This window comes from Maylandia zebra, linkage group LG7 (genome assembly GCF_041146795.1).
Source record: "Maylandia zebra isolate NMK-2024a linkage group LG7, Mzebra_GT3a, whole genome shotgun sequence".
NCBI classification, from domain to species: domain Eukaryota; kingdom Metazoa; phylum Chordata; class Actinopteri; order Cichliformes; family Cichlidae; genus Maylandia; species Maylandia zebra.
In genome coordinates this window covers 52,189,797-52,215,432 of record NC_135173.1, presented here as the reverse complement: position 1 = coordinate 52,215,432, position 25,636 = coordinate 52,189,797, and the positions used below count along the sequence as shown (strand labels likewise).

The following is a 25,636-nucleotide window of genomic DNA, read 5'->3' as shown; positions in this document are numbered from 1 at the left end:
GGGGGTGTTGCAGTCTTGGAGGTGTTTTTGGGTGACACAAGGAAATGATAAATGAGCTGAGCTTATATAAAATGTCTGAAAGTTTTACTTTTAGATGTCAGTGGAGAAACAAATGATGCCGTGTGTGTTTTATGGCTTTCCTTTCTCACTCTATATTGGTTCAATAAAGACAGACCACTCCCTCTCCATTACTACACTCACAGGTTTGCTGAGTCTGCTTCACTGCGCTGCACTGATTACTGATGGGAATTGCACTATCCTGGCTATGGGTGTGTGTGTGAGTGTGCACGTGTTTGTGGCTATGTGTGCAGCTGTGTGAATACAAGCATGGTAATTGTCTCTGGGAATTTAATTGTGTTACAGAATGAGCAGATTATAAGCTGTAGAATAGTAACTAAGGGAATTAGTTTGAGGTGAGTGGTACAGTGAGTGTTTGGAGACTGCGCTTGACAATATGAAAATGGTCTGACCCTGGTTAGGCTGATGGAAAACTGGCCTTTGTTCACGCCTCGGCAACGAGTCAATCTGAATAACTATTGGAGCATGTGTAAAATACCAAAAAGTCGTTATAGGAACAGTAAACTTTGTTTCTTTATTTTTAAAATGTGATGATTTTTTTTTAATTTTAACGCAGCGATGTGTAAATTCCCACCAAGGTCAGGTTTGCCCCATGTTGCATCAGGACTGTTTGAATGTAAGATGCCGACTGGTCCCAAGCAGTAGCGGTTTTTGATATGGGCGACACGGGCGGTTGCCCGGGGCGGCATCACGGGCATCGGCAAAAAAAATAAAAATAAAGAATTGCTCGTACTCATGCTGCCCCGACATCAACCAGCGCATATTGGGAATGGCATAAGCACCGATCGGTTTTCTATCGCCCATTTGCTGGGAGTAAGGGTGCCCTTGTTTGCGAGGTGCGCCTGCTGCTTGCGGCGCTGGCAGGAGAGGATTCTCTGGCTAGCTGGAGCAGCATCTAATAACCAACAATATTATGATACAGACTCATAATTTGCACCGATGTTTTTTCAAAATTCTATACGCAAAAAGTGAGCGCGAGAGCCATCGGTGCACCTGCTTGCTGCTGAAGTCAAAGTAAACTTGATTGTCATCTCTGCTACATACAGTCCAGTATATATTGTTTTATCTTGTTGTTGTTTTAATATTGGGCTGTTTTTATTTTATGTTTTATGTGTTTTATTTATTTATTTTTGGTGTTTTCTGTTTTTCTATTGTTTTAACTTATTTTCTGTACAGCACTTTGTTCCTGTGCTGGGTATTTTAAGGTGCTTTATAGATAAAATTGGATTGGATTGGATATAGAGAGACGAGACGACGAGGCTGCAGTTACAGCAGTGCAAGTGAACAAACAATAAATATAAGAACAGTAAGAAAATAAATATACACTTTAGGAGGTAAAGGGATCAATAACAATTTAAAATTTATAATTTACAGTTTGATGATTTAAAGTCTCACACACAAGCCGTCGAAAGGGGAGGAGGGCAGCTGCTTCCAAATAGAGCACATTTCATTCATAATGCTGTAAATCCAAGCCCATTATGTATTCATGATTTGAATCCTGGGTTGTGTGAAATCCCAGAAATAAACCCTTGACAAAGCGAATCTGTGAACTAAGGTGTAGGTGTGTTAGGTTATGTTGTGGTGACCTCGGGTTGGGGGATGGGTGTTCATACTGGAATGCAAAATGAAAACCAATGGAAGATGGACAAGAAAAGTTCAAAGCCATCAGGTCCTCGGTTTAGAAAAAATAGAAAAGAAGAGGAGGAGAAATGAGCAAAAGATACAGGTAAGCAGATGTGTCACTGGATAATGGCAGGTCATCCTGAAACAATCAGAATCAGAATACTTTATTAATCCCTAAGGAAATAACGTGGGTTACAGTTGCTCCAAAAAGAAATGGTAAAAATAGTAACAGTAACAGACTAAACTCCAAACAATATATTATGTTACAGATTTTAATATTAATTTGTCAGTGTCAATTGTTGATTTGTCCTGTTCTCATTGTATGACGAATTATGGCTGTTTGCATACTATGCATATTCTCTCTCTCTTCATATGTGTGTGTGTTTGTGTTTCTCTGGTGAATTTCGACAACAGTCTTATGTTAATGTACAATCCTTAATATGCTTTATGTGTGTGTGTGTGTGTGTGTGTGTGTGTGTGTGTGTGTGTGTGTGTGTGTGTGTGTGTGAGGGGGGGGCAGAGGGAGTGTTAGCCCGGGGCGCCAAACAGGCTGGTCCCAAGCACACTCGGGCAGGAGCAAAACTTAATAATGTGCAAGTGAGTAATTGTTGAGTGTTTGCAGAGGAGTTGCAAGGTTTTCAGTGCAGCACCATGTAGCTCTTTGCAACCAGTTTTACTTTGCAACAACAGTCCCACAACCACTTGCTAACTACTCGTTAGCAAGTGGTTGTGGGGAACTACTCGTTACAGTACTTTCGCTGTTACCCAGTAAAGGACTTGAAACATACTGTCACTGTAATTACCAGGTAACTACTGAGGACACATATAAGACCTTTCTTTTAGTGTTTATGTACGAGCACAAGACAAAAAGACAAAGCAAAGATGAAAACTGGCACAAAGAGACCTTAAAATGATTGCCATGGTGATTCTCCTGTAGAAATGGAGGCAATAACGCTAAAAGCCTGACTGCTCATCACTGTCTTTGTTGCTTGTTAAAGTTCAGGGTCTGGCTGCTGGGCTCGGGTCAAAATGCACTCAACTTTAACATCAATCTGAGTTTTTTGCCAGCTTTGCATTAGGACCCTGTCTGATACTTCTCAGCATATTCCATCTGTTTCTATCCTGCATGCAGTTTGCACTTCAGCAGTAATTATAAAAGTAATGCTGATCTCTCCAATGCTCAAAAGTTGCACACCTCAATGCCAAATTTCCTGCATGTGACCAAAAATTGGGAACAAAACACAAGTTTGTTTGTGCTTTTTTTTTTGTCTTTCCATGTTCCCGGCGTGCAGATAACTTAAGAACCTTTACAACCTGAGTAACAACATAATGTACAACAATCACTGAATTATGTACAGTAACTTGTTACATTACTGCATTACCCAACACTGTAGTAATCAGGTAGTTGACAACTTCTTTCTTTATTTAAATAATCAGGACCTTGCAAAATGTCTGGCTGGCAACAAAGCTTTTATGTTGTTCAGCAATAACTGTGTCCTCACAGGTGTGCAAGTTACCTACCTGCACTACCAGCAGAAAGGTGCTGTCTACAGATTTCAGATCTCTTAATTAAACTTCGAGTTAAGTTTTTTTGTTTTGAATTTGTGTAATTTTTCTAATTGTTCTTCTTAAAAAAATCATATGTTTATATCAATGTGGACACCAGGACAAGCTGTGCATAAATGTGCAGATGCCGTTTCCTCCTTCATTATTCTATATTGTAAATATAAATCAATATAACAAAAAATGTTGTGAGTATTTTTGGTCCTACACTGCAGCCCAGCTTCCCCCTCTTTTCACTGTTGGTTTTTCCATTCACACTGTTTTAAATTCCCTTTTATAAAGTGCTGCGTAATCAGAGATCTTAATTAAAATTTCTCTTTGTAATTCATGAATTATTCGAGCGGATTTGATTTCAGGTTTTTACTCCCTTTGCTTGTACACTTGATAAGTTAAGACTTGTTACAAGTTTTGCACCCTAAAACCAAAACGAAGAAAAAAAGTGATAATGTGGAGAATGGTTTAAGATCTCTGGATAATTTTTCCACAGAGAGAGAAAAAAAAAAAGCCGGTTATAACCTAGTGTAGGATCTGTGTTGTGCAGAAGGGTGTAAGAGAGGAGAGGTTGCTCGACAGTCTCTTTACGATTATCTTGGCTGAGACTCGTACCTAATTAAGGTTTTATTAAGCTTTAGAAGTTGGCTGCAGTGGTGTGCTGCAAGGCATCACTGTCCTCTAAAGAGGCGTTTACCAGGCATGTTTATGCAAATACACATTTAAATGCACATTAAAAAGTCGGAGTTTAGCTGTTTAATCAGCCGTCACATTATTATTTTATTATTGTTTGGTTGATGATGCCAGCTGAAATATTAATGAGCTGGTTTAAAGGAAGCCAGCGAGAGGAGCACAGTAAAGTGCCTCTCTCAGCACTGAGGGAACCATGCTAGCAGTGGGAGGAAGAACTGCCTAATTAAATATAAATGGCCAATTACTCCACAGACTAGAGAGGCAATGGGACATTGTTCCACAAATGAACGTTATGAGTCAAGATGCTGCTTTATAGGTATTTATCAATTGTGAACCGTTAACATTAAACGACAGTTATATTGCAAGACTGAGAGGAAACAACCTGCATCAGAGAAGCTTCAAGATTGGTGGAATAATGGTACATTTAAATCCAAATTCTTACCTTGATCATGCACATAAACACAACCACGAAGGAGATGCATAGAGAAAGAATGAGTGAAATGAAAAAAAAAAACCCAGACAAAATACAAAGGAGGGAATTCTTCCACAGGTTTTCTACTTGAAAAGCATCATCAACAGTTTAGTGAAATGACAAAGAAACACTTTACAATTCACTGACCCAAAATCCACAGGATTTAATTAAGCTCAGATTTTCCTTGTGTTTGTGTTGGTCTCTTACCTTTGAAATCATCGTATATGATCCCAAACAACTGTTTGGCCTGGGGCTCTCCTGAGATCAAAAGTTTCAGCAGCCCTTGAGGGATGAAGCAATCTCTCTTCAAAAGTCAGCTCCAGATCATTCACTGTGCTATAGCCATCTACAGCACCATAGCTTCACACAGCAGGAGCTAGTATACCCTAAAGGTCAGTGTCAGTACTATAGAGGTGCTTATTGGAGGAGGTGGCAGGGATTCCCACTAGATCCTACCTTAAAAAAGGGGATTGCTTTGTTCTATAAAGCTGACAAAATCTTTAACTAGTGCAGTGTTTCTTCACTGGTCAGACCGCAGATTTTACAAGCATTTATATGCAGTAAAGAAAGTACAGGTATGCCACACTTGGCTTCAGCTTGGTATAGCTGACTTTTACATGTAATTTTGTTGCATAAGTACAATGCAAAATGTAAAATCTTGTGGAATTGGTCCAACATAAATGCAATTGACTGGATACACTGACTGGATATATTCAGTATATATCAAGCATATTTCCTTATTGTTTAATAACTTGAAATTAAAAAAAACTTTCATTTTAGGTAATCATCTTTTAGTTCTTTTTTTAAAAGCATATTTTTAGCTTTTAAGATTAATATCTGGTCCTGAAACACTGCCAATTAATTATAAACAAATGTGCACAAAAGTTACACAATAAATGATCATATTCAAATTCGCATTATACCAGAGGCTAAAGACAAGCCACTAATCCCACCACAGTGCTGCAGTGAGACTGTGGTGAGACTTTGGTGGTCCAAAGTAAAGAAAGGACAAGGGCGATTTCATACACATTAATATAGAAATTTTAACAGATAACTGGGTAACCTTATGGTAAATATTGTATTAACAAATTTAAAGCTATGCAGAAAATTGGTGACAACCCTGTTTCAGTTACTAGAGGCAGAGAATAAAATCCACAACATTGCGACATATTTAGCAAATCTTGTGTCCAGACAGGGACCGAATGAAACATTGCACATAATTTTATTTTCATATGTAGATAATGAAATCTGTTAGGGAGCTCAAATGAATAAAGTCATTACATTTCACGGGGTATCTTCCATGCTGGCTTTTTATAACGTTTTTATAAATTCAGGACATTGTCCCCTGTTAATCTCATCACGATAAATTTGTCTGACCAGAGATGAATCACTGAGTGATTATTTCACATTTAAAATCCCACCTCGCCTTTTCCCTTTTTGCTTCTCCTCTTCTCTGTCTTCGTCCTCCTCACGACCGACTACTTCCCATTCTGCTTTTTCAATGCCATGGTGTGCTACAAATGAGCAACAACTCAGAAATCAATCTATATTGATGCTGCACAGATTATCTCAGGTTTTTGTAAAGAAACAGAGAGACTACAAAAATCAAAAAAAGATTTGTGGAAAAAGCCTTTGCTAATGCAGATTCCATTCATGCATTCTAATGTAATACGATATGTGTTCTTTCTGCATTATAATGTGTTGATCAGACAGAACATGACGGTGTTTAAAATGTGGGAAAAACACAGAAACAGCACTTTCTTTTTTTCAGGAGCATCTTCAGTGTGAAATTCATCTTCCTTTTCTACTCTGCCCATTTATTTCTGTGCCATCCTTTATGCTATTTGCTTTTTCTGTCCAGCCCTTCTGCATCATTCATTGTCTTAGATAAAAAAAATGATTAAAAAATGGCTCTGCTTTTGCTAACAGACTTAAATTTAGCCTTATGGTTCATGTTGACAGACAGGCCATCATGTAGCTGAAGACATATATTTAGTTATTTTTTCCAGTTTTCATTTTTCACCTTAGGCTGCCAAGGTTAAGTGATGGTGAAAGTTTCTTCTACTGCCTGCATCACAAGTAATATACTCTTTCTAGCTTGTGTAACTCAAGTGAACGTCAAAAGGGCTACATATTAACAAAATGTCTTTTCAAATTTTATTTCGCTATGCTCATTCTCTTGACCGTGGTAAAATTAAATTTTTGTTTTTGACCATGAGTCTCGCATACATGTCCCTCAAATTTATGGGAGAGTGAATGACACATCAAGAAAAAATGAGCTACATTTCATGATGAAATTCCTAGCACAACATATAGCATAGATAGCTTTCCTTTCGGCTGTTGTTCATGTGAGGCTGGAGGCTTTGTGGTCACAAGTCTCATGTACATGTTTACTGTTCACAAAATGTAAAGGAACACTTTTTAACCAGAGTGTAGACTCAGCTAAGTAAACTTCTGGGATATTGATCTGGTGAGTTAAGTAGCAGAGGGGGTTGTTAATCAGCTTCAGCTGTTTTGGTTATAATAAAATTAACAAGTTCACTAGAGGGGAAACCCAGAGACAACCCAGCAACACAGAAATGGTTTACAGGTGGAGATATTGACATATTTTCCCTCCTTATCTTTTCTGTCTGTTTTCTCATTAGTTTTGCATTTGACTAGGTCAGTGTCACTACTGGTAGCATGAGGCGATAACTGGACCCTACAGAAGTTGCACAGGTAGCTGTTTGCTGTCTCCCAGCACAGTCTGAGGAGCATTCAGGAGATTCCTTGAAGGGGGGGGCATGACTCTAGCAGATAAGGGCCTAGCTATAAGGCCCTTAAACCATCAGTAAGACTAGTATCTACGCCTTTATGCAATGACTACCAGGATGAGCATTGCCGGTGCCCTACAATATGACCCCCAGCAGGCCTTGGTGAAGATGTCAGAAACAGACGTCATGGGTGTCCGACATCATCTAGTGGACCCTGTTCTCACGGGCACAGTGGAGTCTGACAGGGATTTGCCACAGAATTGCAGATTTGGCAATTCCACCACTAGCGCCCCGTCCCTTTTACGGATAAGAGTAGGTTCACCCTGAGCACATGTGGAAAAACATGAAATGGTCTGGAGAAGCTGTGGAGAACGTTATACTCTGTAACATTGTTCAGCATGAGCGATTTGGGGAGGGATATCCATGGAGTGACGCACAGACCTATACAGGACGGGCAATGGCACTCTGACTGCCAATCCTTCTCAGAGCCTACACTATCGCAGTGGGTCCTGGATTACTCCTGGTGCACAACAATGCCCGACATAGAATGCAGACAGTTCCTAGAGGAGGAAGGAATTGATACCACTGACTGACTCCCACGTTCACCTGATCTAAATCCAATAGAACATCTCTGGGACATTATGTTATGCATCTGACGTCAGGGTGTCTTTGAATTCAGCCCAGTCCAGTCCATATCAGTATAGATATCCAGAATGATTTTTTTCCCATTGACGTCTCACATGTTTTCAGTGTTCCCTTAACTTTTTGTGCAGTGCACGTCACACATGTGGTTGACAGTCATATCAAAACCAAAAAAGGGATAAGAAAATAGCTCTTTCCTCAACTAAAAAAAATACTAATTGAACAATGTCGATCTCTGTTCCTTTACTTGGTCCTACTGCAGTTTCTGTCATCTCAGTTAATATGATGCTGCCATTAGTTTGAATTTTGATACATTTCTTCTGTTTAAAGTTGCCCAATTTTTAATACTTGTCAAGTGATATTGTTAACTTGTAAGAAAAGTTTTCTGCTGTATGTTTTATTATATAACTAACAAACTGACCACCATCAAATACCTTTTCCTTCTCTATGACTTTCTTCCCCCATGCCCGAGGTTGTTAATGTCATGTGCCCATGACTCTCATGAACATGTCCGGCAGACTTGTGGTGGTCTGAAACAGCCGTTGTCACTTTTAATAACTAAAACTTGGAAACATTAAAGTTTATCCATTGCATATTTCACTCACTAGCTACCCAAACACATCTACCACTATATCTAAATTATATACCTTGCCTGGGTGTATGCTCCTCGCCATGCTCAGATGAGGTTCTGTGGCCATGTGTGTGTCCCTCAGAGCTGTGCGAGACTGGCAAAATAATTGTTATCAACATTAGATGCAAACATTTCTACAATTTCCAATATGCAGTAGCAGATTAGCTAAGGTTTCTTTATAGAGAAAGACTGTTAGTACAGGTGTACTACACAAGGAACTATAACTGCAGTAAAACAATCCCAGTCACAGATACCTCTTCTTTCTGTATGCCTCTCTTCCTCCCTTCCATGTCCATGTGTTGTTATGTGGCCATGGGCCTCATGCACATGTCCATGAGACTCGTGGTGGTCTGAAACAGCAGTTGTTATTAACGCAAACAGTTTAACAACTAAAGCTTGGGAACATTCGTCTCACATCTGAGACCCCATTTCTCTCTTTTGACATAAAAAAAAATGTAATTAAAGTATATCTACTGCGTATTTCCATCACATGGGTGATCACTACCACTACCCCTATATCTAAAAAAGATATACCTTGTCTGTCTGTATGTTCCACCTCTCCATGCTCAGATGAAGCTTTGTGGCCATACATGTGTCCCCCAGAGTTGTGTGAGTCTGACAAAATAATTGCCATTGGTATTAGACAAAAACATTTCTGCTGTTTTCAGTATTCAGGTGGAATTTTCTTCTAAGGGTTGCTATGCTTTATTTATGGAGAAAGATCATCTGACAGTACAGGTGTACAATAATATACACTCACCAGCCACTTCATTAGTTACACCCATTGAGTTGTTTGTTAATAATGGAAATATCTGATCAGCCAATCACATGGTAGAAACTCTATGTATTTAAACACATAGACATGATCGAAATGACCTGCTGAAATTCAAACCAAGCGTCAGAATGTGAAAGAAAGGCAATTTAAGTGACAGTTATGTTTGTTGATGCCTGAGTATTTCAGAAACGGCTGGGATTTTGTCACACAATCATCTCTGGATTTTATGGAGAGAATCCAGGAGAATGGTTCCAAAGAAAGCCAAACTATCCAGAGAGCAACAGTTCTCTGGGCTAAAATACATTGTTGGTGAGATCAGAGGAGAATGGCCAGACTGCCCTGGGCTAATAGGAACAGCATTAACTCAAATAACCACTTGTTAAAACCAAGGAAAGCAGAAAAACTTTGAAAGCTTGAAACTGGTTGGCTTCAACAGTAGAAGACCACACAGCAATCAACCGTTGCAAGCTGAAAACAAGAAACTGAGGCTTGATTTTACAAGGGCCCACCAAAACTAGCCAACAGAAGTTTGGAAAAATGTTGCCTGGTCTGATGAGTCTTGATTTCTGCTGCAATGTTCACATGACAGAAACATGAAACCATGCATCCATCCTTCTTAACCAATGGTTCAGGCTGTTCAACCTAATGGTATAGTGGATATTTTCTTGGCACACCTAGGGTTCCAGCAGTTCCAAATGAGTACCATCCATGGACTTGACTATAGTGTACCTATCTTCTGATGGCTGCCTCCAGAAGGAAAACAGTGTCAAGAAGCTCAAATTATCTCTTTCTGGTTTGATAGATAGATATTTTTGGTTGTGACAACACTGCACTGAAATGGCTTCCAAGCTATCACGTCAATAAGAACTAACATCTCTTAGCACTTGGAAAAATTAATACAGTTCTGACAGCAAAATGGAGTTCAATCCAATACTTGCAATGTGTACCTAACAAAGTGTCCAATGAGTGTACATTAAACTATTAAATACACTGCTAATCATACCTAATATATCAGATACCTTTTCTTTCTGTATGTCCCCTTTCCTCCCTTCCATGTCTATGTTCAGATGAGGTTGTTATTCTGTGGCCATGAGTTTCATGCACATGTCCCTCAGGCTTGTTGTGTCCATGTTCAGATGCTCTATGGCCATGAGCTTCTTCTACATGTCCCCCATGCTCATGTCCATCATGGTTATGATGTCCATGTTCAGTTGTTGGTTTGTGGCCAATAGCTTCTACTAAATGTCCCCCACGCACATGGCCCTCAGGCTTGTGATGTCCATGTTCAGTTGTAGGTTTGTGGTCATGAGCTTCTTCTACATGTCCAACATGCACATGTCTCTCAGGCTTGTGGTCTCCATGTTCAGATGCACTATGGCCATGAGCTTTTTCTACCTGTCCACCATGCACATGCCCCTCAGGCTTGTGATGTCCATGTTCAGATGCACTATGGCCATGAGCTTCTTCTACATGTCCTCCATGCACATGGCCCTCAGGCTTGTGATGTCCATGTTCAGTTGTAGGTTTGTGGTCATGAGCTTCTTCTACATGTCCAACATGCACATGTCCCTCAGGCTTGTGGTCTCCATGTTCAGATGCACTATGGCCATGAGCTTCTTCTACATGTCCTCCATGCACATGCCCCTCAGGCTTGTGTTGTCCATGTTCAGATGCACTATGGCCATGAGCTTCTTCTACATGTCCTCCATGCACATGCCCCTCAGGCTTGTGTTGTCCATTTTCAGATGCTCTATGGCCGTGAGCTTCTTCTACATGTCCCCCATGCACATGTCCCTCAGGCTTGTGATGCCCATGTTCAGATGCTCTATGGCCATGAGCTTCTTCTACATGTCCACCATGCACATGTCCCTCAGGCTTGTGATGTCCATGTTCAGATGCACTATGGCCATGAGCTTCTTCTACATGTCCCCCATGCACATGTCCCTCAGGCTTGTGATGCCCATGTTCAGATGCACTATGGCCATGAGCTTCTTCTACATGTCCTCCATGCACATGCCCCTCAGGCTTGTGTTGTCCATGTTCAGATGCACTATGGCCATGAGCTTCTTCTACATGTCCTCCATGCACATGTCCCTCAGGCTTGTGATGTCCATGTTCAGATGCAGATCTTTGGCCATGTGCTTCTTCTGCAGGTCCACCATGCACATGTCCCTCAGGCTTGTGATGTCCATGTTCAGATGCTCTATGGCCATGAGCTTCTTCTGCATGTCCACCATGCACATATCCATCAGGGTTGTGGGAGGCTTAAACACCACAACAATTAATAGTAGCTGGGAATTTCAAGTCGGGGGAACAGTCTAGCCATTGTTTAGCAAAAATATAATGCAGAAGATTATTCATATGGTACCTGTAATTTCAGCTGTTCTGTGCTCAGGTGGTATATTGTGGCTCTGGGCCTCATGTATGTGTTCCTCAGACTTGTGTTGGCCTGACAAAACACATTTATATAATCAGGAAACATTTCTGTTGTTTTTTTTCTAATATTCAGATAATGTATTATATCTGAATATACGTTGGTATAATGTATATAATATGTATAATAAATTCATATTAAATTCAGGAGAATAGCTATCTTAACCTAATTGCTGTGAATCCAGCTGCTGAAACATCAAATTGAAATTATTGTTCTGAATATGATCCTCCCAGTTCCAAATGCCAGTCCTTTCAGCTTTGCTTCCTGCATGTTCCCACTAAATATACTGTAAAGTGGATACACCTCCTGTCCTGATGCCTGTGCTCAAATACGGTTTGGTGGCCACGAGTCCCATGCAAGTGTTCCTCATTATGGTGGGAAACTGAAATGCCAATTTAGTTTGTTTTGTATTTTTTTTATGCTGTTATATTTAAAATTTAGCACTATATCTTAAATGAACCAATACACAATCTAACTGCTGAGACATTAAATTCAAATTATTTTTCTTAATACAGTCCTTCCAGGCCCCAATTTTTAGGAGGTTTTTGAGTTTTAAAAAGAAACTTGTTACTACTGTGTATTAAACTGAGAGACTTTCAGCTTTGCTTCCCACATGCTCCTCCTCCCCATGTCCATGTGATGTTTTATGACCATGAGTCCCACATTGGAGCTCAACATACTAACGGGAACTGGCAACCCACAATTGCCTTGAACAGAAGAAAAAAGCAAGTTGCCATATTTATTCTGAAGGAGACTTTTAACTTGTGGTTAAAAGTCACCTTCAGAACAGCTTCGATTCATGATCGGGCTATTGGGTTTGATTTCAGAATAATAAAAACTATAATAAATAAATACAAATACTGCTACTAGTACTAAAATTAAGCTAAAATGCTATATTAAATCTAAAAAAAACCCCCTGCTACTACTAGATTTCAACAATACCTTTACCTTCAGGTTTTCTTTCCATATGCTCCTGCTGTCTGTGCTCAGGTGAGGTTGTTGTTGTGTGACCGTGGGCCCCATGTACATGCCCCTCCAATGTGTGGGGGTCTGACACAACACAGTCATTATTGTTAACAAGTTGTATTTCTTCTGTGTGCTGTGTTTCGCGTGACACTACAACATAAAAGATAAAGTACCTGTTGTTTCAGGATGTATTTCATTATTCTCCTCGTGTCTCCATCCATGCACATGCGAGGTTGTTCTGTGGCCATGAGTCTCGTGTGTGTGTTCTCCTGACACAATTTTCAGTCAGAACCAGAAAAAAATCTCACTGGGCAAACATTAATTTCTTCTGCTTTATTTATTAATAAAGCCCATGTTAAATCTATAAAGACTTTGTCTCCACTATGCTCTAAAAATACCTTTACTTTCACTCTCCTCCTCCTTTCTTTCCACCCCATGCTCAGATGAGGTTGTTGGTTTGCGGCTGTGAATCTCGTGTACGTGTTCCACAAAATTGTGGGGAGCTGAAACACCACAATTGTCACTGACATAACAAGCCAAAACTGAGACACATTTCCATGTCTGGCTTCTGTAGTAAATAAATCATGTTTTCATTTATCACCTGCATATTTCCTTACTCGCCTATGCCCACTGCTATATAATTCTACAGTGCATTTGTTTAGCATGAGCAGGAAGAGTGCATTTGTATACCTTTCCCTTCAGCTTTTCTTTCTTCATGCCCGTCGCCATGCTCAGGTAAGGTTGTTGTTTTGTGGCCGTGAGTCTCACGTGTGTGCCCGTCAAACATGTGGGAAACTGTCACAAGACAGGCATGAATGTGTGTTTAAATATAAAAATAAAAATGCATCTCTGCGGTTTTGCGTCAGGACACTACAAGTTTACTACAGTTAGCTACAGAGTTGCCACTACAGTGCATATAGAACTGTCACCTTTCCGTTCTTCTCCTCGTTCTCGATGCACCACCTCATGTGAATTTTCACCGTGCTCAGATGAGGCTGTTGTTTTGTGGCCGTGAGCGTCGTGTTCCTCAAATGCGTGGGAAACTGTTATACCACAGCTTTTATTCACAAAACGTCCCTCAAAAGCCTCTATAACATGTTAGTATTTAACTGTAAAAGTTGCTTAAAAGAAGCTAAAAGTCTTCTGTTTATGATCTCCAAATCGAATTGTGAACACTATGACATCATTTGGACCACTGTGCACAAAACGCAGTACCTTTGCTTTCTGCATGCTTCTCTTCCCCGTGCTGAGATTGGGTTGTGGATGCGTGTCCGTGAGTTTCCTGTACGAGCTCCTCAGACTTGTGAGAGACTGAAACACCACATATTTTTATCAACTTAACGGGAAGATGTGTAACACATGGCGAACACTACTACTATTATACACTTTAACTACAGCTCTGGTTGTCACGTATGTGTCCCTAAGACTGGTGGTGGTCTGAAACGCCACAGCTGTGATTGAAATAATGAGGAGAATTTATGATAAATACTCTGTCATTTCCAATGTATTAGGGGACCTAGGGATTGCCAAGTTTCATTTAAGTCTACAGCACATCTGCACAACAAGTAAAGTAAGGTACATAAATCTACATATGCTGTAGATTTTCGTACTTTCCACCACTAGATACCTGTCTCTTTGGATTTTCTTTCTTCTTCCTCATCTTCCTCCTCCCTTCCTGCTCCGTGTTCAGACAAGGAAGTAGTTTTGTGGCCACGAATCTCATGTGAATGTTTTTCAGACTCATGGGAGACTTAACACATCACAACCACGATTAACATAAGAAACAAAAATTTAAATACAGTTCTACTGTTTACAGTTTTTGTTTTTTGCTTTAAGTTACAAAGTGCAATCTACTTACCATGCACACCACTAACTACACTGAGCTACTAACTACAGTCGCTACACTTCATACACAAGGGATACCTTTTCTTTCCGTTTCTCCTCCTGAATGCTCCTCCGTTTTCTCCCCATGCTCAAACAAAGATGTAGCTTTGTGGCCATGAGTCTCATGCAGCTGTTCCTCTGACTTGTGGGTTTCTGACATAATCCAAAATATTCATTTGCAGAAAAAGCAACAATGCAAGATGTAGTTATTAATTTGATCTATTCCAAATTATCAAATTAACATACATAAAGAGTCACATCTTGATTCAGCCTGTTTCTCTGTTGCCTCTTAAAAGATGAAAGAACTAAAAGAAGAAATGAAGGCATCTGATTGCCCTCGTTTAATTCCACCTGATGAACTTAAAAGTAATCTTCTGGATTTGGTTGGTTGGATTACCGGTTGGGTTACAGATTATGTAAAAGGAAATATAGCTTTCTAGTCTGGAAAGTGAAGCCAACAAACGTCAAAACGTCAAGTTATCGACTACAAGAAAAATCTTCAAAACGGGACACAAATAAATAGAGTGACGTCTTCCTAACTATGTCCATCTTTTGTACTGTCCCAGTGTAAAATCAGCCTGAGTTAGTTTTCATTTACTTTTCCAATGGGATTAAGTCCACAGGACCTAATAAAAACACAGTCTTATCTTATCAATCTGTGAAACCTAATCTATATTTCACTTTTGAGAAATCCAACAAAGCTACCTAAATGTTCATTTTAACGACTTTCTTTTATAATTTAAATATAACTACCATACACAAGGTTTTTGGCTGGTTGACCTTTATCAGGTATATAGTTAATGTCCATACTTTCACTAACACCACACACACACACACAAACACACACACACATCCTCCTGAAATGTTTCAATCATCCAGTCAGAACTTAAAGTGTGATTAGCACATTTCACATGTATGTGCCATTAATCAGAATATTATTTAAAAAAAACCCAAAGCATTAGACTGAAGCTAACCATAAATAACATCTATCCAACCCTTTTCTTACCTGCACAGAAAACATCACCAAAATAGCCTATACTCATTAGCAACAACACCATGGCAAAGATCTTTCACAAATTTACACAGTTTTTTCCCACATATTCAAATATATAAACCGATGAAGACGAAATACAAATATCAAGTAGTACAAATAATTACCAACTTGTTCATAAAGTGACTTCCTACTGAGTTTTAATTAACATGTTGCAGAAGTTTTCCGCCAATGCACCTGCCGTCTATGCTGGTGCGCAGGTATTTTTTAGCTGATTGAAAGAGTTTCACACAATAATCGTCAGAAACCTACCTACAACACTTTTTATTGAATCAGCCTTCTATATTAAATCAAATGCAACCTAAATCTAAACATAATGTAACAAACATGTTCAATTAAATTCAGTTTTATTTATATAACTCGAAAGTACATTACAGTATTTGAATTCTTTGAGCAAATTTAAGCTAGCGCTAGTTAATCTGTTTAATTGCATAATGCATTTGGGTTTAAATTGTGTTTCTTTTTAAGCCTAAAACCAAATAAATGTACTGGAGCCAACATTTTGGATAAGCTTAATGACAGCCTGTCAGCGAGAAGCGACATTTAGATATATTTCTGCTTCAGTTAAGAATCATGAGCTGTCACATTTCTATCACAAAACCGAACACTCAAAGAAATCGAGTAATTTACTCCACTTAGTTAAAGAAATACCCGTCTTTTCAAATATTCTCTCTGTTTCCTCCTCCTCTTCCTCCCTTTTCTGCCCATGCTCAGAGGACGTTGTTGCTTTGTGTCTCATGGAAAGACTTGTGGGAGACTGGCACGCCGCAAACACAGTTACCTCACAGGATGCCCATTCTTGTTAAGCTATTTTACAGGCACCTATCCTCGACAACCTGAACAATAAGAGCTTTATAATTAGGCTGATACTGCAGTGGGTAAAGATTTCTGATATCGTCTGCCTGCTTTCCCCTCTTCCTCCGAGACCTTGTTTTCCTCTTCTCTGCCTTTCTCTCTGTCAGATAGCGGATTGGCCCATCAGGGGCCTCAGCCCTGGGCTTGGGAAAAAGCTGTGAGAGTCAGAGAGGCTTGAGAAACTCCTTCATCACTACATTTTCACTCTGGGTGTGAAAGAAATGACATGCACTTCCTTTTATCTGAATGTCATGAAATGTTCTGACTGCTTTTGCACTCGTTCACTTTGTTCCCTCGCATAATGGAGGAGGATGATCCACCTCTGCTCTTGTTGTCTTTTTATCATATTAAACTAGAACTATGAATATTCATGAGACGCTATGGATATCGGAGCAAATTCTTCTTATGGGTGGATTTCCTTGGTTTTTAGATCTAACGTGCTCTCTGTTGCCACAGTCACACAAAACATCTCAAATCAATACCAGAGACACATTCCACTTTTGCTGCATTTATAATTGTCACTCGCTCCTGCTTTTCCTTTTTCGAGCATTTTCCTTTGTATATTCCACTTTCCCAGAGGGGTTTATGCCATACCCAGAATCCTTTGCTTCAAGTTCTTAGGGCTAGAGAAGAGAGATGTAAAACTAGTTCAGTTTGTGGATCAAACCACCTCCAGCTTACACCTTTTCCGTTAACTGCACCACAGAGCGGCACAGTTCAATAAATTAAAAAAAAAAAAAAAAATCCACCACAGAGATGGTTAAAAATACAGATAGCCAATCCCATAATGTGACCACACCGTGCACGTCATCGAGGGACTAATGATCACTAGACCGCTAGAGAATACATTTCTCCTGCATGCCTCCATCTGTGTTCCCCCCCTTGAGGTGTTTTTCATGCAAGCAATGTACGTCTCCAGTTGTTCTTGCCCAGAGAGAGGGGCATCCTGCAAGCGTCCCCCGCTCCCCTGCGGAGCATCCCCCTTCAGGCAATCTCCCGCCCACATCGCTCCTCCTCTTCATCCCTCCCTCTCCCAAGGGCCTCCAGGGAGACGGGACGCCAGCAGCTGTTCTCAGAGCACCCGGGATCGTTTCACACAACTGGCACTGCGCCATCATTACATCTCATCATAGTAACCCCTGCCTACCTCTACTCATGTCCTACTCTGGCCCCACATCTGTCACAGCTGTGTGAGTGAGTGAGAGAGAGCGCACACACCGGCTGATGAACTCTCTTGTGGGAAAGCAGGATTCTGAATCACAGTTGTTTCAACTGGCTGATGTAGCACAGCGGTGAGCATAAACGCATTTAATCTCAGTAACCCGCGCTGCCTTGGGGGGGTAGGAGTGATCCGAACCATTCTTGGCATTAATCTCAATCAGCTCAGTTCGAACCATCTGACAGGAGACGCTGGCAGCCGGAGCCTTCGGTGTTCCCCCTTTGCTCCGCGCTGACTGAAAGAAGGGCATGTGTAAGAGTCAGTTGGGCTTAGTAAACCATGACAGTGATGGAGCTCTTCATTTGCTTCCTCACCGGCAGGTTGACGCTGTGCCAAAACCAGCAGAAAATGACCCCAAACGACACGGGATCGTTTTCATCTCGGCACTACGCACAATGCTTCCGGCAGTCTTTTTAAAGAAAAATGTGCTGCAGTGAGTTCACATAAATTTGGGCTCAGTCTCCGATCCTCTGATGCTCTGCAGTTCTCTCTGTGACTTTAAATGATGCAAAGACGATGTCGGCCGAACTAATCCAACTTTCTGTTTCTTTCTGTAGCTTCTCACACGCTCATTCACCCACATTAAGTGGATTTCACTGGCAGCACCTAAACTGAGCAAGGCTTCAGACATATGATATAATGGTGAGCGTAAAAGTGATGGTAGCTTGTGTATAAAAGCATGTTAGGCCTGAAAATTGCCCATTTTAAAAGACTTTGACACCCTGTAAACCCCATCACGCTGGCTGTAAAACGATCTCATTCTAAATTAGATTACTCTCATTTCTGTGGGCCTCCATTCTACTCTGTATCTACTGCTATCTATGTCTTACTGTGCCTTAGCTCTGAGCATTTATCCCCAGTTTTAACACAGCTCGTGTGATGGTGTGTCAGCAGATGGACATCGGGCTCCTCTGTGATCTTTTGTCGGTGGTGGCGATGATGTTGATCGACCGCTGAGCCATGTGCAGAGTTCTTCAGGACTAGATGCGACAGATGCAAGTGTTCGGGGATTGTTTCTGAAGGCGTAAACTCCTCTGGTGTCAGGGGAACTCTGCGCTGCTCTGGCAGAGAGGATGGTGATGGAGGGTGAACCTTTGTTGTAATATGAAGTGTGTCAGATTCTCCCGTGGGTATCAGTAGAGGCTTAGGCGCAGCGCTGGTGGGTAACACATTGTGTGTTAGCGGGGCTGAGCTCTCTGTAACTCGGGTTTCTGCTGGTGGAGCTCTGCTGTCTGTTGCATCAGTTGCATGAGGACGGAGAATGTAAATGCAATGAGGAATGTGCAGGCTATGGCATTAGCATAAGAGATGCTGCCTCAGATTGTTTATCCAAAGAAAGCCTAGCGCTCCCCCCCTTTTTTCCCTTCAAATGAGCACATATACGCGCACACACACTCACACACAAGTATGCGCACGTTCACACACGAACGGAAGTGAGAACCTGCAATGAAAGTGCGATTTCACACTGCTGAGACAGGCTAAACTCAAAAAGCTGTTCCACAAACCCTTTCTGTGCTGAAAATTGTGTCCTTTCTGGAAAACGCTGTGACTGCTAAAAGGTGTGACTATTGTTAATGCGGTTGTAAAATGAAATCACACAGTGTTTGTCAAAGTGTATTACGCCGTTTTCTTTGCACTTACATGGATGTGTCCGTATGTGTTTGCACACACTCAGCTTTGTCGTCAGACAAAAACAATGACAAATAATGGCAACGCTTATCTCTCACCTTCAAAACAGCTACAAATCAGTTGCTGGATCACTATAAATGTAACACAGCTGCACAGAGGTGCACCAGATTGCCACATAATCTAATTATACGAAACTGCATTGAAACCGCGGAAATGTCCGGGTTGATCGTCATGCTATTTTCCACTTAAGTGAATCATCAGTAAGCAGTTAATGAGAGAGAATAACTGAGTGGTAATACTAGCTGCGCGGTTCCTCTACACTTCACTTTATTGCATCGTTAATATATTTATTTTGCAGTTGGTTTATTTATAATAATTTAATTAAGACATATATTGTGTATGTTTCCATTGAGCCATCCATCCATCCATTCATTTTCTCCGCTTATCCAGTTCAGGGTCATGTGGGGGGTGGGTGGGGATTGGAGCCTATCCCAGCTACCACGGGGCAAGAGGCGGATACACCCCTGGACAGGTCACCAGTCTGTCTCTGGGCTTATTGTGTGTTTGTAGAATGTAATACATGTAAATACAGGATTATTCCCCTTACAGATCCAGAACAGTCAGATACTTTAAACTTCCTGTATGATGAGAACAAGATCAAAGCTTCTTTGTAAGATGTTTGGTGAAAAGTACATCATAAAACTCATTCTACATTCTACAACAATGTAACAAATCTATTTCTGGAAGGACAGTAGGCTGTCCAGTTCCACAGAGAGGTTTGAAAGCAGAACCGGGAAAGGAATGGAGAAGAGGAATCTGGTAGGTTTTAAACTCGGGCTAGCAGTGGATTTTGAGTATGAGGGTTTTGAAAACTCTGAATCAGATGTAAAGGAAGGCATTTTAACCATCGCATTCATAGCTATCAATCCTAATATCACTCTACTGCAATCGAAACTAAACTACATTAAGTGAGTCTCACACGGCGCCTACCTTCACTTGTATTGAAATAATGGGGGGTTTAGAGAGCTGAAATGTGATTTTCCGACCCCAGAAACAGAGCTGTGGAATGTAATAGACTCTGTATATACAGAAAAAGGGTTAAAAAATAAAAAAATAAGTCTTTGTATCATTTCCAGCCATGCAACAGTGCCACCACTCTCACACATAATGCATTGGCAGTCTAAGCTGATTCATTTTTAAATCCCTTAATATGTGCCTGTCTGTCTGCGCAAATGGACTCACTAACTGTCCCATGACACACTCTTCCATGCACACACCTCGCCTCAGCGCGCGTGCTGAAGCGAGCATGTAGTGTCTGCTGGCGCGCACTGGCATTTTTATGCATTTGCATGTAATGAGATCATTTGTCACTTCAATTAATGTAGCCCGGGAAAAAAGTATAACAATAATTTTTAATGCCACCTGTCAGTCTTAGCATTCTCATCATTTATTACCGGAGTGTTAAACATTGATTTAGAGTCACACTAATGAATACATTGGGATTCATAGGCGGTTAACATTTTGCCCGAACACCTGACGGTGGCAGAGCGCATGGATGTTATTAATATGTCACATGATTTTCCAGACATGATCCAATCTCTCCAAGACCAAGGCCAAGTTCAATCTTTTCAAAAAATGCAAGTAATTCAGTAGAGTAATGCATCATCAGTGTGTGTGTGCACACATGGTCATCTGCATGTGCGGTTCAGCATGTGACAGGTTATGCTTGTATGGCTCTTTTTCAGCCCAGAGGATCTGGTTTTGGATAAACGATGAAGTCATGGGTCACGAGGGGTCATGCGTCTGGATAGGTAGATGTACGACAGGGTTTGGGGATTTTGGTTTCTCCCACCAGCCCTCCCCACTCACCAAACACCCATCTGTCCAGCTGACCAATAGGCAACAGGCTCATTGGATCAGAGCCTCTTGCCAATGCATCGCTAATCCTTATCTGAGCATGCTCACTGACTTAACTGGGGCAGAGGCACGACAAAGGCTGCGACTACTATAACATCCTGTCCAAGCATAAGCTGCTGTAATGTTTTTTAAAAGGTACATCTGCTCGGGAAGCACAGAACATATTAAAAATACAACTTATCATTGTTTGATTTTACATCAAAATCAATGAATAACTAAGCCTGGATTTTCATTTTTATATTCCTGGAAACGGTAATAGTATTGAAAATATTGTTTATATAACCGGCTTTTTATGTGGATATAAAAAAAATCAAGCATTATAAGTGGGAAAAAGTTAAAGTATGTATTGTTACTTCTAACCTGGAGGTTTTAAAAAGGTTCTTAAGATACACTTAAATAAGATAAATGAAATAACAGTTTATGCTGTATTATTCAAGACTAATGGTGTTATTTGATCTAGATATTAAAGTCAGGACCTTCAGTTACATGATATGATAAAACCTGTGTGTGTGTGTGTGTGTGTGTGTGTGTGTGTGTGTGTGTGTGTGTGTGTGTGTGTGTGTGTGTGTGTGTGCATCAGTGTGTGCATGTACAAACAGTAGTGGCGAACACTCTGTGAGAATGGAACCTAAGACCTGAGATCCCTGGGAGGTGAAGGAGGGGATGAAGATGATTTATGGGTTTTACTGAACTGCACCATATGCTCGCCATAAATCTAAACACACCTGCTCACAAACACACATTCACATGCACTTACACACACGCACACACACACAGATAACAGAGGTTTGCTCACATCGGGGTCAGATTCAAGCCAAATACATTTCTCTAAAGCTGAGATTAAAAATAGGCAAGAATACAATTCTACAATAGGATGATCTTTCACGTTGGTCTACCAGAAGTGTAACAGAGCAGTGTTGTATATTTTTTAATATTGCTGCATATTGTACATTTATATCTGGTATGTACAGATAGAAGTCAAGCAGAAACAACTTTTATGTATTAAAACTTGAGCCACTCCTCAGTTCTTGATATTCGGAACTTTTTCAGGATTGTTTTGCATGGTGAATCACAAGCTGAAAGTATTTTTTTGCATTCATAATTCCATCATTATTGACAAGATCTTCAACACCTCTGATTTCACCGCAGCCCCAAACCATGACACAGCCTCCACCGTGTATTACATCACATTTTATGTTCTTGCAACAGGCTGCTACAAACAAAGTCTGTAACACAACACACTGATAACACTGGTTCAATCCCTCAGTTCCGTGTTTTTTTTTGCAAAACATTTCTCCAATTGTTAATTCAGTATTTTGCGTTTTGTCTGATTAATGAAAGAAAAAGAATGAAGTAAATGATAATAAAAGAAGCTGTAGGTTGAGGCCCCATTGGGAATGTATTGTATTGCTTTATTGTAGCATTATGACTAAATTTAAAAGTCTACGTGAGATATTCTGTAAAGTTTGTGTCCTTCAAACAGGACTTTAAAAGGCTCTCTGAGGGTTGTAGTCCTGTTTATGTAATGTTAAAGCTCCTGTCAGGCTCACCTAAATCAAAGCAAATGAGTGGGTTCTTTGAGTTCCTGTCGTCAGCCAAACAACAAAACTGCTGCGCTGTTCAAAACATGCTCTTAATGGATTTCCTTAAGACCAAAAAAAAACTATCACAGCTCCTCCCACTTTCTAAGTGCTTTCCTGGTACAACATGAGAGGTCTGCTGCTTACCAAAATAGCAGGATTTAATTTAGTATGAAAGCAAGCCGCGCTTTACAGGCCACTTTACCGTACAGTATATCGAGGCGGCTGACCGAAATGTTCACATCTATCCCGGACTGCTCAAAAATCATTCAATCTGAATGAATAAACTCTGAATGACCTTGATGACCTTGCTCTCAAGATAAGACAACCAGCTTTTAACATTACCATTAGAGACAGGCCGAGCATTAACACCACAGAGGCACGTTGCTCATCAGAACTGCTTTTGCATCATATTGAGGACATACTGAAAAAGTATAAAGCATCAACTTTCAATCTACCTATTCCTAATCTACTTTGTCGCACCTTCCTGAAGTGGTTTGTGGGTAACAGCGGGAGACCGTTCAGCTTCAGAGATGGTTGTGGTTGTTTCCACGTCGCCCTCGGGCCCGCCCTCACCTTCAGTTTCACCCTTAGTTTCAACTCCAGCTTTCACCTCTGTCCCGTCATCAGCTTTGGGAGCGGTAAACGTCCTAGATGAAGTTCCTGTTGTGGCTATTTGGCAACAACAAGTACAGATCTCCATTAATAAACAGAAGCTAAATGTGTGGGTAGGCTGAAACTGGAAAACCGAACCCGTAATCATCCCATTAGCTAGAATCATTATTTTCTTTGATAAATAACACCAATTTTTTTCTTTTCATTCTCTAAATAAGCAGACAGTTGTGTCTAACTGTCAGAGGAGACCATTTAAAAAAGAAGGCTTCTGCAGTGCAGTCCAATTGCTCAGTCTATCCATGCATCAGCCTTTACTGTTGGGCCATGTGGAGAAAAGCCCAGTGCTGTCAGGGTTGATGTTGCCACTTTGCCGATCGTTTCTGTCTAACAGCTCGGAGGCTGCGAGTCTCTCCACAGAGAGAATCCCTAATCAAATTCCCTTTTATTCCTGCCTCCCCACGCTCCTCACCCGGAATCACACTGCATTACAACACACTAACATATGCCCACATCCTTCTCTCCCTTTTCGTTCTCTCTCTCCCTCGCTCAGCTCCCTTTTCTGCTCCATCCACCCGCCGTTCTCTCACTCAGCCCTCTCTCATCGCCCCTTTTCTTCAATCCATCAACAGAACTGTCTTTAGTCTAAATAAAAAAAACAGCAGAACTGTGGAAGAAATCCTCCTGTGCAGGTTAGTGTGATGTGTTGGGATGAAAGGACATGGGCGACAGAGAGGCCTATTAATAATGAAGCACGCGGGGCTTGAGCTGGAGCAAGTGAGGAGAGGAGATGCAGAGGGGGGGAAGAGGAATGACTGAGTCGAGAGCCAGCTGAACATCACAAAGAGAGAGAGCAGGGTGGGGTTTAGGAGATCCAGATGGCGAGGTGTGGGGTTAAAACAATGCAACAAAAAGGGGACCGAGACGAGACAGGGAGAGAAGCAGAGTAGAATAGCACTTCTTCTGCTTCGCTTTGCATTATTACTTACTAGAACCAGAGGGGGAACCAGCAATTGTACCTGAAAGAGAATAAGAAAAGGGAAGAGGATATGAGATGAGAGCTTGTTTATTTATGCATTCAGTTTGCCTAAAGACTTGACTCTGCCTCATTCATCAGACTCAGGTGGCAGAGAGAGCTAAAGAGCTGCTCTGCAAAAATAAAGGCTTGTTTTGGACTACCTCTCAAAGTCCTGAAGTAATTACTGAACCCGCCTCCTCCATTCTTCCTAATTTTATCTTGCTGCTCTCTCTCTAATCCCCATATTCACGGGCGCTCATCACATATGGATGTTTTAAGAGAGCACTACCACTTTGCTACACTCGCATCAAAACTTTCGCCTCTCTTGCATATTTTTTTTTCCCCGAGATTGTACTAACAGTTAGCCTAGCCCGAGCATGCATAATGCAATCTGTAGAGGCTCTTTCGTGAGCCGTGGCCGTTTTGTGTAGCATTTCGACGGAGCGAGCTGCAAACATTTGAATTTTTAAAATTCCACTAATGGGATTCAGTTTAAAAAAAAAAAGAAAAAATGGGCGGTGGGCTCGGGAGTTGCGTCGGTACCATTAGAACTGGGTCGGAAATGTCAGGCAGATTTAAAACAAAAGGCTAACAATAGAGCCATTCTCTGCAGTGTGTTTGTGTGTGTGTGTGAGTGCACAAGTACAGGTGTGCAGTTGCGGGTTTCTGTGTGCATCTCTTGTGCTCCTAAGTGTCTCAGTGTCTGTTTGGAAGGAGAAAGGCTAGGGAGGGGCTGCCCTAGATTATTATTTTATCATATCTAGCTACTGTAGCTGGCTACTGAGAGGATTTCCTCCCCACACACTCCCACGTCATGACACGGCTCTGATGTGCTCTCTGCACAGAGGTGACAACAACTCAGCCTCTTCACCCTTTTCTTTCTTTTCCAGCCTGCTTTTATGCAGGACGTCAGAGTGATAGAAAACCTCTTTCATAAGTCGGCAACGATGGAAGCCACGGTTCAGATTGCTTCCGCAAAAAGTAGTCTTACAGTTGTGCAGCTCTATTATAATAAAGAAGGCTGATAGGTGTTATTAAAAAGAGTCAGTGATGTTATTTCTAACTTACACGTGTTGGGGGTTCCGTTGGGTGCCGGCAGGTAGGAACCTGCTTTCCAGGACTTGGCTTTGAAGCCCTTCTTGCAGCGCTGGCAGTCCTGGCCTGTGGTGTTGTGTTCACACTGGCACTGGAGGTTCCCGCCATCCTCATCTGGCAGGCACTGGGAGGCGTGGAGGTTACACTTACACCTT

General features: G+C 41.1%; 1 protein-coding gene across 6 annotated transcripts in view; it reads right to left on the bottom strand.

The window, feature by feature from the left end:
• ntng2b (netrin g2b) overlaps positions 1-25,636 on the bottom strand; it is a 78,232-nt gene that overhangs the window by 5,759 nt on the left and 46,837 nt on the right. For 2 of the 6 annotated variants that reach the window (XM_014413552.3, XM_014413553.3), the window contains exons 4-22: positions 25,455-25,633; positions 24,358-24,387; positions 23,240-23,428; positions 14,545-14,658; positions 14,249-14,371; positions 13,837-13,932; positions 13,551-13,664; positions 13,312-13,416; positions 13,020-13,124; positions 12,795-12,890; positions 12,604-12,705; positions 11,590-11,670; positions 10,241-11,485; positions 8,981-9,061; positions 8,701-8,796; positions 8,463-8,540; positions 8,250-8,345; positions 5,842-5,934; positions 4,628-4,702 (exon numbers count right to left, since the gene is read on the bottom strand). In XM_014413552.3, the coding sequence (XP_014269038.3) occupies positions 4,628-4,702; positions 5,842-5,934; positions 8,250-8,345; positions 8,463-8,540; positions 8,701-8,796; positions 8,981-9,061; positions 10,241-11,485; positions 11,590-11,670; positions 12,604-12,705; positions 12,795-12,890; positions 13,020-13,124; positions 13,312-13,416; positions 13,551-13,664; positions 13,837-13,932; positions 14,249-14,371; positions 14,545-14,658; positions 23,240-23,428; positions 24,358-24,387; positions 25,455-25,633 (3,098 nt within the window). The remainder of the gene's footprint in view (positions 1-4,627; positions 4,703-5,841; positions 5,935-8,249; positions 8,346-8,462; positions 8,541-8,700; positions 8,797-8,980; positions 9,062-10,240; positions 11,486-11,589; positions 11,671-12,603; positions 12,706-12,794; positions 12,891-13,019; positions 13,125-13,311; positions 13,417-13,550; positions 13,665-13,836; positions 13,933-14,248; positions 14,372-14,544; positions 14,659-23,239; positions 23,429-24,357; positions 24,388-25,454; positions 25,634-25,636) is intronic. The other 4 variants (XM_023155198.3, XM_014413556.4, XM_014413555.4 and 1 more) reach the window with 4 other exon arrangements.